Source organism: Hemitrygon akajei, chromosome 1, assembly GCF_048418815.1.
Source record: "Hemitrygon akajei chromosome 1, sHemAka1.3, whole genome shotgun sequence".
Classification (NCBI taxonomy): domain Eukaryota; kingdom Metazoa; phylum Chordata; class Chondrichthyes; order Myliobatiformes; family Dasyatidae; genus Hemitrygon; species Hemitrygon akajei.
The window spans coordinates 188186192-188205091 of NC_133124.1; the positions used below are offsets into that span (position 1 = coordinate 188186192).

The window sequence follows — 18900 nt, forward strand, 5'->3', positions numbered from 1 at the left end:
GAACCCCATCCTCACTGATACTGAACCCCACCCTCACTGATACTGAACTCCATCCTCACTGTTACTGAACCCCATACTCACTGATACTGAACTCCATCCGCACAGATACTGATCCCCATCCTCACTGTTACTGAACACCATCCTCACTGTTACTGAACCCCATCCTCACTGTAACTGAACCCCATCCTCACTGATACTGAACCCCACCCTCACTGATACTGAACTCCATCCTCACTGTTACTGAACCCCATCCTCACTGTTACTGAACCCCATCCTCACAGTTACTGAACCCCATCCTCACTGTTACTGAACCCCATCGGCACTGATACTAAACCCCATCCTCACTGTTACTGAACCCCATCGGCACTGATACTAAACCCCATCCTCACTGATACTGAACCCCATCCTCACTGTTACTGAACCCCATCCTCACTGATACTGAACCCCACCCTCACTGATACTGAACTCCATCCTCACTGTTACTGAACCCCATCCTCACTGATACTGAACCCCATCCTCACTGTCACTTAACTCCATCCTCACTGATACTGAACCCCACCCTCACTGTTACTTAACTCCATCCTCACTGTTACTGAACCCCATCCTCACTGATACTGAACCCCATCCTCACTGTTACGGAACCCCATCCTCACTGATACTGAACCCCATCCTCACTGTCACTTAACTCCATCCTCACTGATACTGAACCCCACCCTCACTGTTACTTAACTCCATCCTCACTGTTACTGAACCCCATCCTCACTGATACTGAACCCCATCCTCACTGTTACTGAACCCCATCCTCACAGTTACTGAACCCCATCCTCACTGTTACTGAACCCCATCGGCACTGATACTAAACCCCATCCTCACTGTTACTGAACCCCATCGGCACTGATACTAAACCCCATCCTCACTGATACTGAACCCCATCCTCACTGTTACTGAACCCCATCCTCACTGATACTGAACCCCACCCTCACTGATACTGAACTCCATCCTCACTGTTACTGAACCCCATCCTCACTGATACTGAACCCCACCCTCACTGATACTGAACTCCATCCTCACTGTTACTGAACCCCATCCTCACTGATACTTAACTCCATCCTCACTGTTACTGAACCCCATCCTCACTGATACTGAACCCCATCCTCACTGTTACGGAACCCCATCCTCACTGATACTGAACCCCATCCTCACTGTCACTTAACTCCATCCTCACTGATACTGAACCCCACCCTCACTGTTACTTAACTCCATCCTCACTGTTACTGAACCCCATCCTCACTGATACTGAACCCCATCCTCACTGTTACTGAACTCCATCCTCACTGTTACTGAACTCCATCCTCACTGTTACTGAACCCCATCCTCACAGTTACTGAACTCCATCCTCACTGATACTGAACCCCATCCTCACTGATACTAAGCCCCATCCTCACTGTTACTGAACCCCACCCTCACTGATACTGAACCCCATCCTCACTGTTACTGAACTCCATCCTCACTGTTACTGAACTCCATCCTCAGTTACTGAACCCCATCCTCACAGTTACTGAACTCCATCCTCACTGATACTGAACCCCATCCTCACTGATACTAAGCCCCATCCTCACTGTTACTGAACCCCACCCTCACTGATACTGAACCCCATCCTCACTGTTACTGAACTCCATCCTCACTGTTACTGAACTCCATCCTCACTGATACTGAACCCCACCCTCACTGATACTGAACTCCATCCTCACTGTTACTGAACCCCATCGGCACTGATACTGAACCCCATCCTCACTGATACTGAACCCCATCCTCACTGATACTGAACTCCATCCTCACTGTTACTGAACCCCATCCTCACTGATACTGAACCCCATCCTCACTGTTACTGAACTCCATCCTCACTGTTACTGAACCCCATCCTCACTGTTACGGAACTCCATCCTCACTGTTACTGAAACCCCGCCCACACTGTCACTGAAACCCCTTGGAGACCGTTACTAAAACCCCTCCCACACTGTCACTGAAACCCCGCCCACACCTCCACTGAGACCCCTCCCACACTGTCACTGAAACCCCTCCCACACTGTCACTGAAACCCCGCCCACACTGTTAACTGAATCCAACCCACACCATCACTGGGACCCCTCCTACACTGACACAGAAACCCCGCCCACACCTCCACTGAGACCCCTCCCACACTGTCACTGAAACCCCTCCCACACTGTCACTGAAACCCCTCCCACACTGTTACTGAAAACCCCTCCCACACTGTCACTGAAACCCCTCCCACACTGTTACTGAAAACCCCTCCCACACTGTCACTGAAACCCCTCGGACACTGTTACTGAAACCCCGCCCACACTGTCACTGAAAACCCCTCCCACACTGTCACTGAAACCCCTCCCACACTGTTACTGAAAACCCCTCCCACACTGTCACTGAAACCCCTCGGACACTGTTACTAAAACCCCTCCCACACTGTCACTGAAAACCCCTCCCACACTGTCACTGAAACCCCTCCCACACTGTTACTGAAAACCCCTCCCACACTGTCACTGAAAACCCCTCCCACACTGTCACTGAAACCCCTCCCACACTGTCACTGAAAACCCCTCCCACACTGTCACTGAAACCCCTCCCACACTGTCACTGAAAACCCCTCCCACACTGTCACTGAAACCCCTCCCACACTGTCACTGAAAACCCCTCCCACACTGTCACTGAAACCCCTCCCACACTGTTACTGAAAACACCTCCCACACTGTCACTGAAACCCCTCGGACACTGTTACTAAAACCCCGCCCACACTGTCACTGAAAACCCCTCCCACACTGTCACTGAAAACCCCTCCCACACTGTCACTGAAAACCCGCCTACACTGTCACTGAAAACCCCTCGGACACTGTTACTAAAACCCCTCCCACACTGTCACTGAAAACCCGCCTACACTGTCACTGAAAACCCCTCCCACACTGTCACTGAAAACCCCTCCCACACTGTCACTGAAAACCCCTCCCACACTGTCACTGAAAACCCCGCCCACACTGTCACTGAAAACCCCTCCCACACTGTCACTGAAAACCCGCCCACACTGTCACTGAAAACCCCTCCCACACTGTCACTGAAAACCCCTCCCACACTGTCACTGAAAACCCCACCCACACTGTCACTGAGACCCCTCCCACAACGTAACATATTGATTCACCAGCCACGACTTCACTGAAACCCACCCCAGTGTAAAGAAAGCACGCCCACAGTTACCGATACAACATCCAAACCATCAATGAAACCTACGAGAACTTCACAGAAACCTAATCAACAGTTTCGAAAACCCTGCCATTACTACTACTGAATCCTTGAAAATGCATTCACTTAATGGCCACCTGCAATGAAACTGAACCCCATCTGCACTGTTACTGAACCCCACCCTTACTGTTACTGAACTCCATCCTCACTGATACTGAACCCCACCCTCACTGATACTGAACCCCATCCTCACTGATACTGAACCCCACCCTCACTGATACTGAAACCCACCCTCACTGATACTGATCCCCATCCTCACTGATACTGAACCCCACCCTCACTGATACTAAACCCCATCCTCACTGATACTGAACCCCATCCTCACTGTTACTGAACCCCATCGGCACTGATACTAAACCCCATCCTCACTGTTACTGAACCCCATCCTCACTGTTACTGAACCCCATCCTCACTGATACTGAACCCCACCCTCACTGATACTGAACTCCATCCTCACTGTTACTGAACCCCATACTCACTGATACTGAACTCCATCCGCACAGATACTGATCCCCATCCTCACTGTTACTGAACACCATCCTCACTGATACTGAACCCCACCCTCACTGATACTGAACTCCATCCTCACTGTTACTGAACCCCATACTCACTGATACTGAACCCCACCCTCACTGATACTGAACTCCATCCTCACTGTTACTGAACCCCATCCTCACTGTTACTGAACCCCATCCTCACAGTTACTGAACCCCATCCTCACTGTTACTGAACCCCATCGGCACTGATACTAAACCCCATCCTCACTGTTACTGAACCCCATCGGCACTGATACTAAACCCCATCCTCACTGATACTGAACCCCATCCTCACTGTTACTGAACCCCATCCTCACTGATACTGAACCCCACCCTCACTGATACTGAACTCCATCCTCACTGTTACTGAACCCCATCCTCACTGATACTGAACCCCATCCTCACTGTCACTTAACTCCATCCTCACTGATACTGAACCCCACCCTCACTGTTACTTAACTCCATCCTCACTGTTACTGAACCCCATCCTCATTGATACTGAACCCCATCCTCACTGTTACGGAACCCCATCCTCACTGATACTGAACCCCATCCTCACTGTCACTTAACTCCATCCTCACTGATACTGAACCCCACCCTCACTGTTACTTAACTCCATCCTCACTGTTACTGAACCCCATCCTCACTGATACTGAACCCCATCCTCACTGTTACTGAACCCCATCCTCACAGTTACTGAACCCCATCCTCACTGTTACTGAACCCCATCGGCACTGATACTAAACCCCATCCTCACTGTTACTGAACCCCATCGGCACTGATACTAAACCCCATCCTCACTGATACTGAACCCCATCCTCACTGTTACTGAACCCCATCCTCACTGATACTGAACCCCACCCTCACTGATACTGAACTCCATCCTCACTGTTACTGAACCCCATCCTCACTGATACTGAACCCCACCCTCACTGATACTGAACTCCATCCTCACTGTTACTGAACCCCATCCTCACTGATACTGAACCCCATCCTCACTGTTACGGAACACCATCCTCACTGATACTGAACCCCATCCTCACTGTCACTTAACTCCATCCTCACTGTTACTGAACCCCATCCTCACTGTTACTTAACTCCATCCTCACTGTTACTGAACCCCATCCTCACTGATACTGAACCCCATCCTCACTGTTACTGAACTCCATCCTCACTGTTACTGAACTCCATCCTCACTGTTACTGAACCCCATCCTCACAGTTACTGAACTCCATCCTCACTGATACTGAACCCCATCCTCACTGATACTAAGCCCCATCCTCACTGTTACTGAACCCCACCCTTACTGATACTGAACCCCATCCTCACTGTTACTGAACTCCATCCTCACTGTTACTGAACTCCATCCTCACTGTTACTGAACCCCATCCTCACAGTTACTGAACCCCATCCTCACTGTTACTGAACCCCATCGGCACTGATACTAAACCCCATCCTCACTGTTACTGAACCCCATCGGCACTGATACTCAACCCCATCCTCACTGATACTGAACCCCATCCTCACTGTTACTGAACCCCATCCTCACTGATACTGAACCCCACCCTCACTGATACTGAACTCCATCCTCACTGTTACTGAACCCCATCCTCACTGATACTGAACCCCACCCTCACTGATACTGAACTCCATCCTCACTGTTACTGAACCCCATCCTCACTGATACTGAACCCCATCCTCACTGTTACGGAACCCCATCCTCACTGATACTGAACCCCATCCTCACTGTCACTTAACTCCATCCTCACTGATACTGAACCCCATCCTCACTGTTACTGAACTCCATCCTCACTGTTACTGAACTCCATCCTCACTGTTACTGAACCCCATCCTCACAGTTACTGAACTCCATCCTCACTGATACTGAACCCCATCCTCACTGATACTAAGCCCCATCCTCACTGTTACTGAACCCCACCCTCACTGATACTGAACCCCATCCTCACTGTTACTGAACTCCATCCTCACTGTTACTGAACTCCATCCTCACTGTTACTGAACCCCATCCTCACAGTTACTGAACTCCATCCTCACTGATACTGAACCCCATCCTCACTGATACTAAGCCCCATCCTCACTGTTACTGAACCCCACCCTCACTGATACTGAACCCCATCCTCACTGTTACTGAACTCCATCCTCACTGTTACTGAACTCCATCCTCACTGATACTGAACCCCACCCTCACTGATACTGAACTCCATCCTCACTGTTACTGAACCCCATCGGCACTGATACTGAACCCCATCCTCACTGATACTGAACCCCATCCTCACTGATACTGAACTCCATCCTCACTGTTACTGAACCCCATCCTCACTGATACTGAACCCCATCCTCACTGTTACTGAACTCCATCCTCACTGTTACTGAACCCCATCCTCACTGTTACGGAACTCCATCCTCACTGTTACTGAACCCCATCTGCACTGATACTGAACCCCATCCTCACTGTTACTGAACTCCATCCTCACTGTTACTGAACCCCATCCTCACTGTTACGGAACTCCATCCTCACTGTTACTGAACCCCATCCGCACTGATACTGAACCCCATCCTCACTGTTACTGAACTCCATCCTCACTGATACTGAACCCCACCCTCACTGATACTGAACCCCACCCTCACTGTTACTGAACCCCATCCTCACTGTTACTGAACCCCACCCTCACTGATACTGAACCCCACCCTCACTGTTACTGAACCCCATCCTCACTGTTACTGAACCCCACCCTCACTGATACTGAACCCCATCCTCACTGTTACTGAACCCCACCCTCACTGCTACTTAACTCCATCCTCACTGTTACTGAACCCCACCTTCTCTGATACTGAACCCCACCCTCACTGTTACTGAACCCCATCCTCACTGATACTGAACCCCACCCTCACTGATACTGTACCCCATCCACACTGATACTGAACCCCATTCTCACTGATACTGAACCCCATCCTCACTGATACTGAACCCCATCCTCACTGTTACTGAACTCCATCCTCACTGTTACTGAACCCCATCCCCACTGATACTGAACCCCATCTGCACTGATACTGAACCCCATCTGCTCTCCCGTGCGGACCCACGCTCTCTGCTCTCACTCGGACCCTCGCTGCCTGCTCCCGCGCGCGGACCCACGCTCTCTGCTCTCCCGTGCGGACCCACGCTCTCTGCTCTCACTCGGACCCTCGCTGCCTGCTCCCGCGCGCGGACCCACGCTCTCTGCTCTCTCGCGCGGACCCACTCTCTCTGCTCTCCCGCGCGTGGACCCACGCTCTCTGCTCTCCCGCGCGTGGACCCACGCTCTCTGCTCTCTCGCGCGGACCCACGCTCTCTGCTCTCCCGCGCGGACTCACTCTCTCTGCTCCCGCGCGGACCCTCGCTCTCTCCTCCCGCGCGGACCCTCGCTCTCTCCTCCCACGCGGACCCTCGCCCTCTCCTCCCAAGCGGACCCTCGCTGCCTGCTCCCACGCGGAACCTCGCTCTCTCCTCCCACGCGGATCCTCGCTCTCTCCTCCCACGCGGACCCTCGCTCTCTCCTCCCACTCGGACTCTCGCTCTCTCCTCCCACACGGACCCTCGCTCACTCCTCCAACGTGGACCCTCGCTCTCTCCTCCTACGCGGACCCTCGCTCTCTCCTCCCATGCGGACCTTCGCTCTCTCCTCCCACGCGGACCCTCGCTCTCTCCTCCCACGCGGACCCTCGCTCTCTCCTCCCACTCGGACCCTCGCTTTCTCCTCCCACGCGGACCTTCGCTCTCTCCTCCCACGCGGACCCTCGCTCTCTCCACCCACGCGGACCCTCGCTCTCTCCTCCCACGCGGACCCTCGCTCACTCCTCCAACGTGGACCCTCGCTCTCTCCTCCCACGCGGACCCTCGCTCTCTCCTCCCACGCGGACCCTCGCTGCCTGCTCCCACGCGGATCCTCGCTCTCTCCTCCCACGCGGACCCTCGCTCTCTCCTCCCAAGCGGACCCTCGCTCTCCCCTCCCACGCGGACCCTCGCTCTCTCCTCCCATGCGGACCCTCGCTGCCTGCTCCCACGCGGACCCTCGGTCTCTCCTCCCACGCGGACCCTCGCTCTCTCCTCCCATGCGGACCCTCGCTGCCTGCTCCCACGCGGATCCTCGCTCTCTCCTCCCACGCGGACCCCCGCTCTCTCCTCCCACGTGGACCCTCGCTGCCTGCTCCCACGCGGACCCTCGCTCTCTCCTCCCAAGTGGACCCTCGTTCTCTCCTCCCATGTGGACCCTCGCTCTCTCCTCCCACGCGGACCCTCGCTGCCTGCTCCCACGCGGACCCTCGCTGCCTGCTCCCACACGGATCCTCGCTGCCTGCTCCCATGCGGACCCTCGCTGCCTGCTCGAATGCGGGCCCTCGCTCTCTCCTCCCACGCGGACCCCCGCTGCCTGCTCCCACGTGGACCCTCGCTCTCTCCTCCCACGCACGGACCCTTGCTGCCTGCTCCCAAGTGGACCCTCGCTCTCTCCTCCCACGCGGACCCTCGCTGCCTGCTCCCACGCGGACCCTCGCTCTCTCCTCCCATGTGGACCCTCGCTGCCTGCTCCCATGCGGACCCTCGCTGCCTGCTCCCACGCGGACCCTCGCTCTCTCCTCCCATGCGGACCCTCGCTCTCTCCTCCCACGCGGACCCTCGCTCTCTCCTCCCACGCGGACCCTCGCTGCCTGCTCCCACGCGGACCCTCGCTCTCTCCTCCCACGCGGACCCTCGCTCTCCCCTCCCATGCGGACCCTCGCTGCCTGCTCCCACGCGGACCCTCGCTCTCTCCTCCCACGCGGACCCTCGCTGCCTGCTGCCACGCGGACCCTCGCTCTCCCCTCCCACGCACGGACCCTCGCTGCCTGCTCCCACGCGGACCCTCGCTCTCTCCTCCCACGCGGACCCTCGCTGCCTGCTCCCACGCGGACCCTCGCTCTCTCCTCCCACGCCGTCCCTCGCTCTCTCCCCCCACGCGGACCCTCGCTCTCTCCTCCCACGCGGACCCTCGCTGCCTGCTCCCACGCAGACCCTCGCTGCCTGCTCCCACGCGGACCCTCGCTCTCTCCTCCCACGCGGACCCTCGCTGCCTGCTCCCACGCGGACCCTCGCTCTCTCCTCCCACGCACGGACCCTCGCTGCCTGCTCCAACGCGGACCCTCGCTCTCTCCTCCCACGCGGACCCTCGCTCTCTCCTCCCACGCGGACCCTCGCTGCCTGCTCCCACGCGGACCCTCGCTGCCTGCTCCCACGCGGACCCTCGCTCTCTCCTCCCACGCGGACCCTCGCTCTCTCCTCCCACGCGGACCCTCGCTGCCTGCTCCCACGCGGACCCTCGCTCTCTCCTCCCACGCGGACCCTCGCTCTCTCCTCCCACGCGGACCCTCGCTCTCTCCTCCCATGCGGACCCTCGCTCTCTGCTCCCACGCACGGACCCTCGCTCTCTCCTCCCATGCGGACCCTCGCTCTCTCCTCTCATGTGGACCCTGGCTGTCTGCTCCCACGTGGACCCTCGCTCTCTCCTCCCACGCGGACCCTCGCTCTCTCCTCTCATGCGGACTCTCGCTCTCTCCTCCCATGCGGACCCTCGCTCTCTCCTCCCACGCGGACCCTCGCTGCCTGCTCCCACGCGGACCCTCGCTGCCTGCTCCCACGCGGACCCTCGCTCTCTCCTCCCACGCGGACCCTCGCTCTCTCCTCCCACGCGGACCCTCGCTCTCTCCTCCCACGCGGACCCTCGCTCTCTCCTCTCATGTGGACCCTCGCTCTCTCCTCTCACGTGGACCCTGGCTGTCTGCTCCCACGCGGACCCTCGCTCTCTCCTCCCACGCGGACCCTCGCTCTCTCCTCTCATGCAGACTCTCGCTCTCTCCTCCCATGCAGACCCTCGCTCTCTCCTCCCACGCGGACCCTCGCTGCCTGCTCCCACGCGGACCCTCGCTGCCTGCTCCCACGCGGACCCTCGCTCTCTCCTCCCACGCGGACCCTCGCTCTCTCCTCCCACGCGGACCCTCGCTCTCTCCTCTCATGCAGACTCTCGCTCTCTCCTCTCATGCAGACTCTCGCTCTCTCCTCCCATGCGGACCCTCGCTCTCTCCTCCCACGCGGACCCTCGCTCTCTCCTCTCATGCAGACTCTCGCTCTCTCCTCCCATGCGGACCCTTGCTCTCTCCTCCCACGCGGACCCTCGCTGCCTGCTCCCACGCGGACCCTCGCTGCCTGCTCCCACGCGGACCCTCGCTCTCTCTTCCCACGCGGACCCTCGCTCTCTCCTCCCACGCGGACCCTCGCTCTCTCCTCCCACGCGGACCCTCGCTCTCTCCTCTCATGCAGACTCTCGCTCTCTCCTCCCATGCGGACCCTCGCTCTCTCCTCCCACACGGACCCTCGCTCTCTCCTCCCACGCGGACCCTCGCTCTCTGCTCCCACGCACGGACCCTCGCTCTCTCCTCCCATGCGGACCCTCGCTCTCTCCTCCCATGCGGACCCTCGCTCTCTCCTCCCACGTGGACCCTTTCTCCTCCCACACGGACCCTGGCTCTCTCCTCTCATGTGGACCCTGTCTCTCCCCTCCCACGCGGACCCTCGCTCTCTTCTCCCACGCGGACCCTCGCTCTCTCCTCCCACGCGGACCCTCGCTCTCTCCTCCCACGCAGACCTTGCTGATGTGGCAGTGCGCTGGTACTGGCTCCTGACTGGTTGATCCCGGAACGCCCACTGTAAGGTGTTCTGGGAGGGGGCACGTGGTTTAATTTCAGTTTTCCAGTATTTGCTGCAGTTTGTTTCCTGAATGGCTCTGCTGATCAGTGAATGAAAACCTCCATTTGAAGGGAAATGAGACCCTGCGATTGCTACTATTACCTGGTTTGCCTTTGTCCGAGCTCTGCCAACACCCGCATCAAACGTCACACAGTATCCGTCTATTACTCCCTGTCAGCCTCTTCACTCCCCACTGTAGTCGCTCAACCAGGGGCAGTTGACAGACAAGGCCCCGGCTGTGGAATGACTTCCCTCACTCCCAGGATTAAGAGTTATAGGGAAAGCCAGGTAGGTGGAGATGAGTCTATGGCCAGATCAGCCATGATCTTATTGACCGGCGGAGCATTTTCGACGGGCCAGATGGCCGACTCCAGTTCCTATGTCGTATGTTCTTACCCTACCACCCCTTGTCTTTTAAAGTGCTCCTTCAGACTTGCACTTCCATTCGAACATTTGGCCCCATGGCCTAACAAATGGCTCACAAACCGACACGTGCTGCAGTCTGACCTCTCGATTGCTCCGGATTTCTGCATCTGCAGTCTCCTGGGCTTCCCAGCTGCTCTGAACTGTGTAGTGAACTCTCGATTTGCTAATCTAGCTGTAAGTAGTGCTAGGGAAATATTGTTAAGATAACCCACGGCTCTGTAGCTCTCTCAGCGTTACACCGGGGCGTGCTGACTGCAGCGACTAATGGAGGGTCTCAGCCTCATTGCTACAGATTGTGAGGGGGGAGAGGCCCAGACCATGGGGTTTTGGGTCACTAAAAGCAATTTATTCCTCTCCAGTTCCAGCTCTGGGCGTTTCAGAGATCGTTATCAGGCTATTCATTCCTCAGATCTTCAATAAACAGACTGTACCGCTCCCGGGGGAATGGGAGATGGCACAACATTTCCGACCACTGAACCATTATGTACTGTCCGGGGTGGATGAGGGAGAGGGAGTTGGGAGGAGCAGCAGGGACACAACGTGGGGAAGGGAGGTCGAGTGAGAGGGTGGGGGAGTAGGAGGGGAAGAAACAAAAGAAAGGGAGGGGGAAGAGGATGAGTAGAGTTAAACACAGCCTCTTTCCCCTTTCCCCTCAGACACCCAATCACACACACACACACACACACACACACACAGTGACAGATAGACAGACAGACAGACACACACACACACACACACACACACACACACACACACACACACAGTGACAGATAGACAGACAGACAGACAGACACACACACACACACACACACACACACACTCACACAGTGACAGGCATATTCACACAGTGACAGGCACACACACACACACACTCACACAGTGACAGGCATATTCACACAGTGACAGGCACACACACACATACACACACACACACACACACACACACACACAGAGTGACAGGCACACGCACACACACACACACACACACACAGAGTGACAGGCACACACACACACACACACACATACACACACACACACACACATACACACACACACACACACACACACATACACAGTGACAGATAGACAGACACACACACACACACACACACACAGAGTGACAGGCATATTCACACAGTGACAGGCATACACACACACACACACACACACACACACACACACACAGAGTGACAGGCATATTCACACAGTGACAGGCATACACACACACACACACACACACACACACACACACACACACACAGAGTGACAGGCACACGCACACCGATATGATGGTGTTGCCAACAGTTGGGTTGGCTGGAGTCACTCTGAAGCCTGAGATAATAATTCTGCGATCATTAAAATCTCGTCACCAAATTCAGATCGCTCATCTGGAATTACAACATCCGATCATCTGTACAGATGACCAGGAAATTAGGAGAACACCCAGTAACCCATCTCTTTCACTGGGGGAAGGAATCAGTCGTCATTAGTCTAGTGACTCCAAAACCCCACTGTGATTGACTCATAAACGCTTGTGAAATGGCCTTGCAAGCCTCTCAGTTTCCAGGGGTAATTAGCCAGATCGTATAAAGGCAATTCAAACTAAGCCCTGAGGCACCGCCCACCCCCACACACTCAGGGACCAAACTCAAGGCCAACTGCCGTGGCCCCACAACGAATACAACGTACATCGCGAGTAGCTGGAAACAGCCCCGACACCTCGTCTGACCTGCGATCTCTCTGCCCCCCTCACTCACTCCTCTATTAAAGGGGAAATCCTGCACTCCCCCCGTGCTGCGAGGCGCGGAGCCCGTGCGCTTTGAACACCGATGGACAGGGACTGAAATGGGAAAGGTTGGCACTGCAAACCTGCGTCCCGCTCTGAGAGGCGAGGAACATTGCCCATCTCTGTCTGTAACCCCCACCCCCGCAGGCGCTGCCCGACCAGCCGAGTGTTTCCAGCTTTCTGCCTCTTCACCCTAATTCACCAGAACACCGGCAGCCTCCAGAATCACCAGACCGCCGGTAACATGTTCCTGTTTCCAAGTGTTGTCCATCATCGTCCGCAACATTAGTTTCCTCAACTGCTCTGACGAAGGAAGCTTGGGGGTGTGGAGGGGGTGTAGTGATTTTTATTATTATTTCACAGTGTCCGAATTTTCCTCGGTTTCTGAATTACTTCCGACTGGCTAAAACGGGACAAAGTGACGATACTCTCTGTGGCTGGGGCAGTGCGAAAGGAAAATGCCAGCCCCAATGACTGCAATCTCATTTAAAAAGTTTTAGCAAAGTTTGCATCCCGCTGAAAACACTGTGCGGCGACTTAAAGGGGGAGGTGGCAGCGAAAAAGCATCTTTTACCTTTGTCCAGGTCCATCGTGGGTGATCGGATGTTACCGGCGTAAGCAGCCTCCCATCGCTGCCACCGATCCCTTTGTCTCGGCGCCGAGCCGCGCTCACTGCTCCTCTGCTCAGATACAATCCCGGTCTTCTGTCTCCGGCAGTTACAGCGGTTATTAAAGGAAACAAGGATTCGGCCGCGGTCCAACTCCCAACAGAGCACCATCTACTGCCCTGGGAGGCTGTCACTGGTCAGGGGCAGGAGTCGTCCAGCTTTCGCCGTCTTTCTCGCCGAGAATGCGAGTGGAGTGTTCTCTCGGGAAAAAACAAACAAACTCGGGGAAGCTTTCCCAAAGGCAGCGTGATGATGAGAAAGATGAGAAAAGAACACGCAGGACGGGTAACACACGTGGAGAGATGTCAACAGAGTGATTGATACGTTTCAGCTAACGAAATAAAGATTCACAGAACGAAAGCAACTAAGGCAGATGCCCCAAACCTGAGATAAAAACAAGGATGCTAGAAACTCAGTGGGTTGGGCAGAAGCTGCCCGACCTGCTGAGTATTTCCAGTAATTTTCTGTTTCTCTCAAAAGAGGTTAAGATGTGATTAAAACTGTCCGCAGGCGGACTGGATGATCAATCTGCTCAGGGCTGAGTCAGGGTCCCAGACCCTACCCAGAGCAGAGCACCGTCACCCTTGTTGCTGGCCCACCTTGACCAATAACCAGCCAGGTCAATGAATAAATTAAACGCCAATCATCAGAGCATATTGTACACCGCCAGAGCCTCCCAAATCCTCAGCCTTCGCTGCCAGGGAGCCTTCACCACCGGCACTCCATGGTAACCACTGGGTCTAAGTCTTGGTAACCGTCACCCTTGGCGCTGCCCAGATCCAGTGGCCGGGCTGTCGACATCGTCTCGGTGAGACATTTGAGCCGCAGGTTAGGTTGCCCCAGAGGTTGAGGCACACGGTGATGCCGGACGAGCCGGTTCATTGGCTGGGTGATAGAACGTTAGGAAGTTTTTGACACAAACAGGCCATTCAGCTCAGCCCAGCCCAGCCTGCCAAATTCGGACTCACAAAGAAGGAGGATACAAGCAGAAACTGCTGGCAATACCACGGGCTGCCTCGGCAGGAAGAGAAACAGAGCTAATGTTCCCGCTGGGAGATCGGATGCTTGTACCACAGAGATGGGCCAGTGCTGTTTGTGGCGTATATCAGCAACGTGGAGGGGAATGTCGGAATGCTGATCTGTCAGCTTGCAGAAGGCACAACTCTGCGAGATCATAAAGAGACTGACGTTGTCATTCACTGGAGCATCAAAACCCAGTTTCCCTCTCTCCCAATGGCTCTGTACAATCCCAACAGAATCTCAACTCACCTTGACCACTGCCTTCTTGCTCTTCATAACCCATGGAAGGAGATTCTCTGAGACATTATGCACTTAACCCTCTCACTGTAGGCGCATAAAGAGTTAATGATCACTGCTAACAGCAAGGTACCTCAACAGTGCTCGGGAATAAGGTCATTTTTATTTTTATTTATTTATTTATTAAATTTTTAGAAAATTACAAAGAATAAATGTAATGATAAAATAGTGAAAGAGAGGGGTCATTTTTATTAAATAAACGTGTCCAGGGTAAATATGATTCGGGTAAACACAACCATAAAAGTTTGAATGAACCTTCTAAAGGAAAACAAAAGGAATTACTTGTATGAACACTGACACACCCATGTAAATTTACCGTTCGCCGGGAAGCATCAACTTAACTCACACCCGTATAAACTTAGATCAAAAATGTATTGGCAAAATATTCTAAGCTATAAGAAACAGAATAATACAAAATAAAGAAAAAGCCCATTTTATATGAGCTTTATACACACATTTTAGAATATTTTGCCAATACATTTTCGATCTAAGTTTATATGGGTGTGAGTTAAGTTAATGCTTCCCGGCGAACGGTAAATTTACATGGGTGTGTCAGTGTTCATACAAGTAATTCCTTTTGTTTTCCTTTAGAAGGTTCATTCAAACTTTTATGGTTGTGTTTATACACGCACACACACACACACACACACACACACACACACACACACACACACACACACACACACACACACACACACACACACACACATACATATATATACATATAGCCATGTGTGTGTGTGTGTGTATATACACACACACATAATCATCACTGGAGCTGATTGTTGCATAATCAATCCAGTTTGCTTCACTCCGTTTACTCACAGTACTGAAACGGCTTTGCCTGAAAACCCAGTCCAAGTGAAACATAAACAATCAAGCCACGTCCAAGGAAAGAGGCGTCGAACTTTCTCCAATGCTGTGCGCTAGCTGGCTAACTAAGGGTAATCTGCACACTTTCTGTGATACCAGTGTCTGCATGTGGATTTTCTGACTGCGGTTATCTGTCCTTCCAGGTGGGCTCTGTGAGCCTTTCACCATATTATGTTAATTGTCTGTTTCAATTCTCCTTCTTCCATCCCAGCCTCTCCTTAAAAAAATGGCTCCCTGTTCTTTTTCCCACACTCTCTCTCAAGTGCTTGCAGGACAAATCCTATTGACTAACCCTACAGCCAGAGGTCGTGGTACATATTGGTAACAACGACATAGGTAGGAAAAGGGAGGAGGTCCTGAGAACAGACTGCAGGGAGTTAGAAAAGAAGCCGAGAAGCAGGACCTCGCAGGTAGTAATCTCGGGATTACTGCCTGTGCCACGCGACAGAGAGTATAGGAATAGAGTGAGGTGGAGGATAAATGCATGGGTGAGGGATTGGAGCAGAGTGCAGAAATTTAGATTTCTGGATCATTGGGACCAGTTGTGATCTGTACAGAAAGGACTCACTTGAATCCGAGGGGGATCAATATCCCGGCAGGGAGGTTTGCTAAGGCTATTGCAGAGAGTTAAAACTAGAAATGGGAACCGAACTGAAGAGACGGAGGAAAGGATGGTGGGCTCACAAATAGAGAAAGCTTGTAGGCAGTGTGAGAGGGAGGATAGGCAGGTGATAGAGAAGGGATGCACTCAGACCGATAGTTTCAGATGCGTCTATTTTAATGTAAGAAGCATCATGAACAAAGCGGATGAGCTTAGAGCGTGGATCAGCACTTGGAGCTATGATGTTGTGGCCATTACAGAGACTTGGATGGCTCAGGGGCAGGAATGGCTACTGAGACTGCCAGGCTTTAGATGTTTCAGAAAGGACAGGGAGGGAGGCAAAAGAGGTGGGGGCATGGCACAGCTGATCAGAGATAGTGTCACGGCTGCTGAAAAGGAGGAAGTGATGCAGGGGTTGTCTGTGGTGTCTCTGTGGGTGGAAGTTAGAAACAGGAAGGGGTCAAAACCCTACTGGATGTTTTTTATTGACCACCCAATAGTAACAGAGACATCAAGGAGCAGATAGGGAGTCAGATTCTGGAACGGTGCAGTAATAACAGGGTTGTCGTGATGGAGGATTTTAATTAATTGGCATCCCCCTAGAGAAAAGGGTTTAGATGGGGGTGGAGTTTGTTGTGTACAGGAAGGTTTCCTGACAGAGTATGTAGATAAGCCTACAAGAGGAGAGGCTGTACTTGATCTGGTATTGGGAAATGAAACTGGTCCGGTGTCAGGTCTCTCAGTGGGAGAGCATTTTGGAGATAGTGATCACAATTCTATCTCCTTTACCATGGCATTGGAGAGAGATAGGATCAGACAAGTTGGGAAAGTGTTTAACTGGAGTAAGGGAAAATATGTAGCTACCAGGCAGGAACTTGGAAGCATAAATCGGGAGCAGATGTTCTCAGGGAAACACACAGCAGAAATGTGGCAAATGTTCAGGAGATATTTGTGTGGTGTTCTGCACAGGTACGTTCCAATGAGACAGGGAAAGGATGGGAGGGTACAGGAACAGCGGTGTACAAAGGCAGTTGAAAATCTAGTCGAGAAGAAAAGAAAAGCTTACAAAAGGTTCAAAAAACTAAGTAATGATAGAGATCTAGAAAATTGAGGCTAGCAGGAAGGAGTTTAAGAATGAAATTAGGAGAGCCAGAAGGGGCCATGAGAAGGGCTTGATGAGCAGGATTAAGGAAAACCCCAAGGCATTTTACAGGTACATGAAGAGCAAGAGGATAAGACATGCGAGAATATGACCAATCAAATGTGACAGTGGAAAAATGTGTATGGAACCGGAGGAAATAGCAGGGGTACTTAATGAATACTTTGCTTCAGTATTCACTATGAAAAAGGACCTTGGCGATTATAGGGATGACTTACAGCAGACTGAAAAGCTTGAGCAAATAGACATTAAGAAAGAGGATGTGCTGGAGCTTTTGGAAAGCATCAAGTTGGATAAGTCGCTGGGACCGACAAGATATACCCCAGGCTACTGTGGGAAGCAAGGGAGGAGATTGCTGAGCTGAGGCAATGATTTTAGCATCATCAGTGGGAACAGGAGAGGTTCCTGAGGATTGAAGGGCTGCAGATGTTGTTCCCTTATTCAAGAAAGGGAGTAGAGATAGCCCAGGAAATTATAGACCAGTGAGTCTTACTTCAGAGGTTGGTAAGTTGATGGAGAAGATCCTGAGAGACAGGATTTATGAACATTTGGAGAGGCATAATATGATTTGGAATAGTCAGCATGGCTTTGTCAAAGGCAGGTCGTGCCTTATGAGCCTGATTGAATTTTGATTCAACATTGATGTAGGGTAAAAGAACCATGATGTACAAAGGATGTAGAAAATCTAATTAAGAAGAAAAGCTTATGAAAGGTTCAAAAAACTAGGTACAGTGTTACACGGAGCGCATGGGGGCGTTGGGAGCAGACCCAATTGCAGGACACAAACACAGGGGTAGTATAAACTGATCAGAGTTTATTGATAGTTACTAGGAAGGCCAGGAAGCGAGGACAAAAACGTCAACATGGACGTAAACGTTGGATAACAAACCGGTAAAACCTGGACAAGGACTTGGACTCGGACCCAGAACTTGGATCTTGACGTGGACTTGGACTCAGCCTGGACTCAGCCTGGACTCGGAGCCTGGAACTGGAACACGGCTTGGAGCTTGGACTTGAAGGACAAGGATAACAAGGAGACAGATTACCCAACTCGGAGTAGCGGCCAACGGCCGGACCTACTCAGCTGGGAGGACTAGGACAGCAAGCTCTCGACTCGACCCAGGAACTGCGGACGACAGGCTCTTGACTCGACCCAGTCTCAGCCGGCCATGAAAATGACAGGATTCGTATCTTACTTGGAGCAGCGGCAAAACGACCGGCAACTCAGCTGGTCACGAAAACGACTGAATTCACTAAGCGGCCACAGCACTGAAGCAACTTAGAGTCCACGATTCCCGACGGCCCCGAGACAAGCATAGCCGCCTTGCTGAGATGACTGGCTTCCGGTGACTGGTTACCGGTCACAAGCTTCTGATGACGGTCCAGCACTGAGTAGCTGTAACCCGGAGCCTTTTATGCTGCCAGTTTGAAATGAAGATCAGGTGCC

General features: G+C 53.1%; 1 protein-coding gene across 1 annotated transcript in view; it reads right to left on the bottom strand.

Moving 5' to 3' along the window:
- The window catches only part of LOC140728249 (actin filament-associated protein 1-like 2), a 143517-nt gene extending 129903 nt beyond the window's left edge, over positions 1–13614 (bottom strand). Inside the window, exon 1 of the mRNA XM_073046764.1 lies at positions 13410–13614. Coding sequence (XP_072902865.1) covers positions 13410–13614 — 205 coding nt within the window. The remainder of the gene's footprint in view (positions 1–13409) is intronic.
- Positions 13615–18900: the final 5286 nt, after the last annotated feature.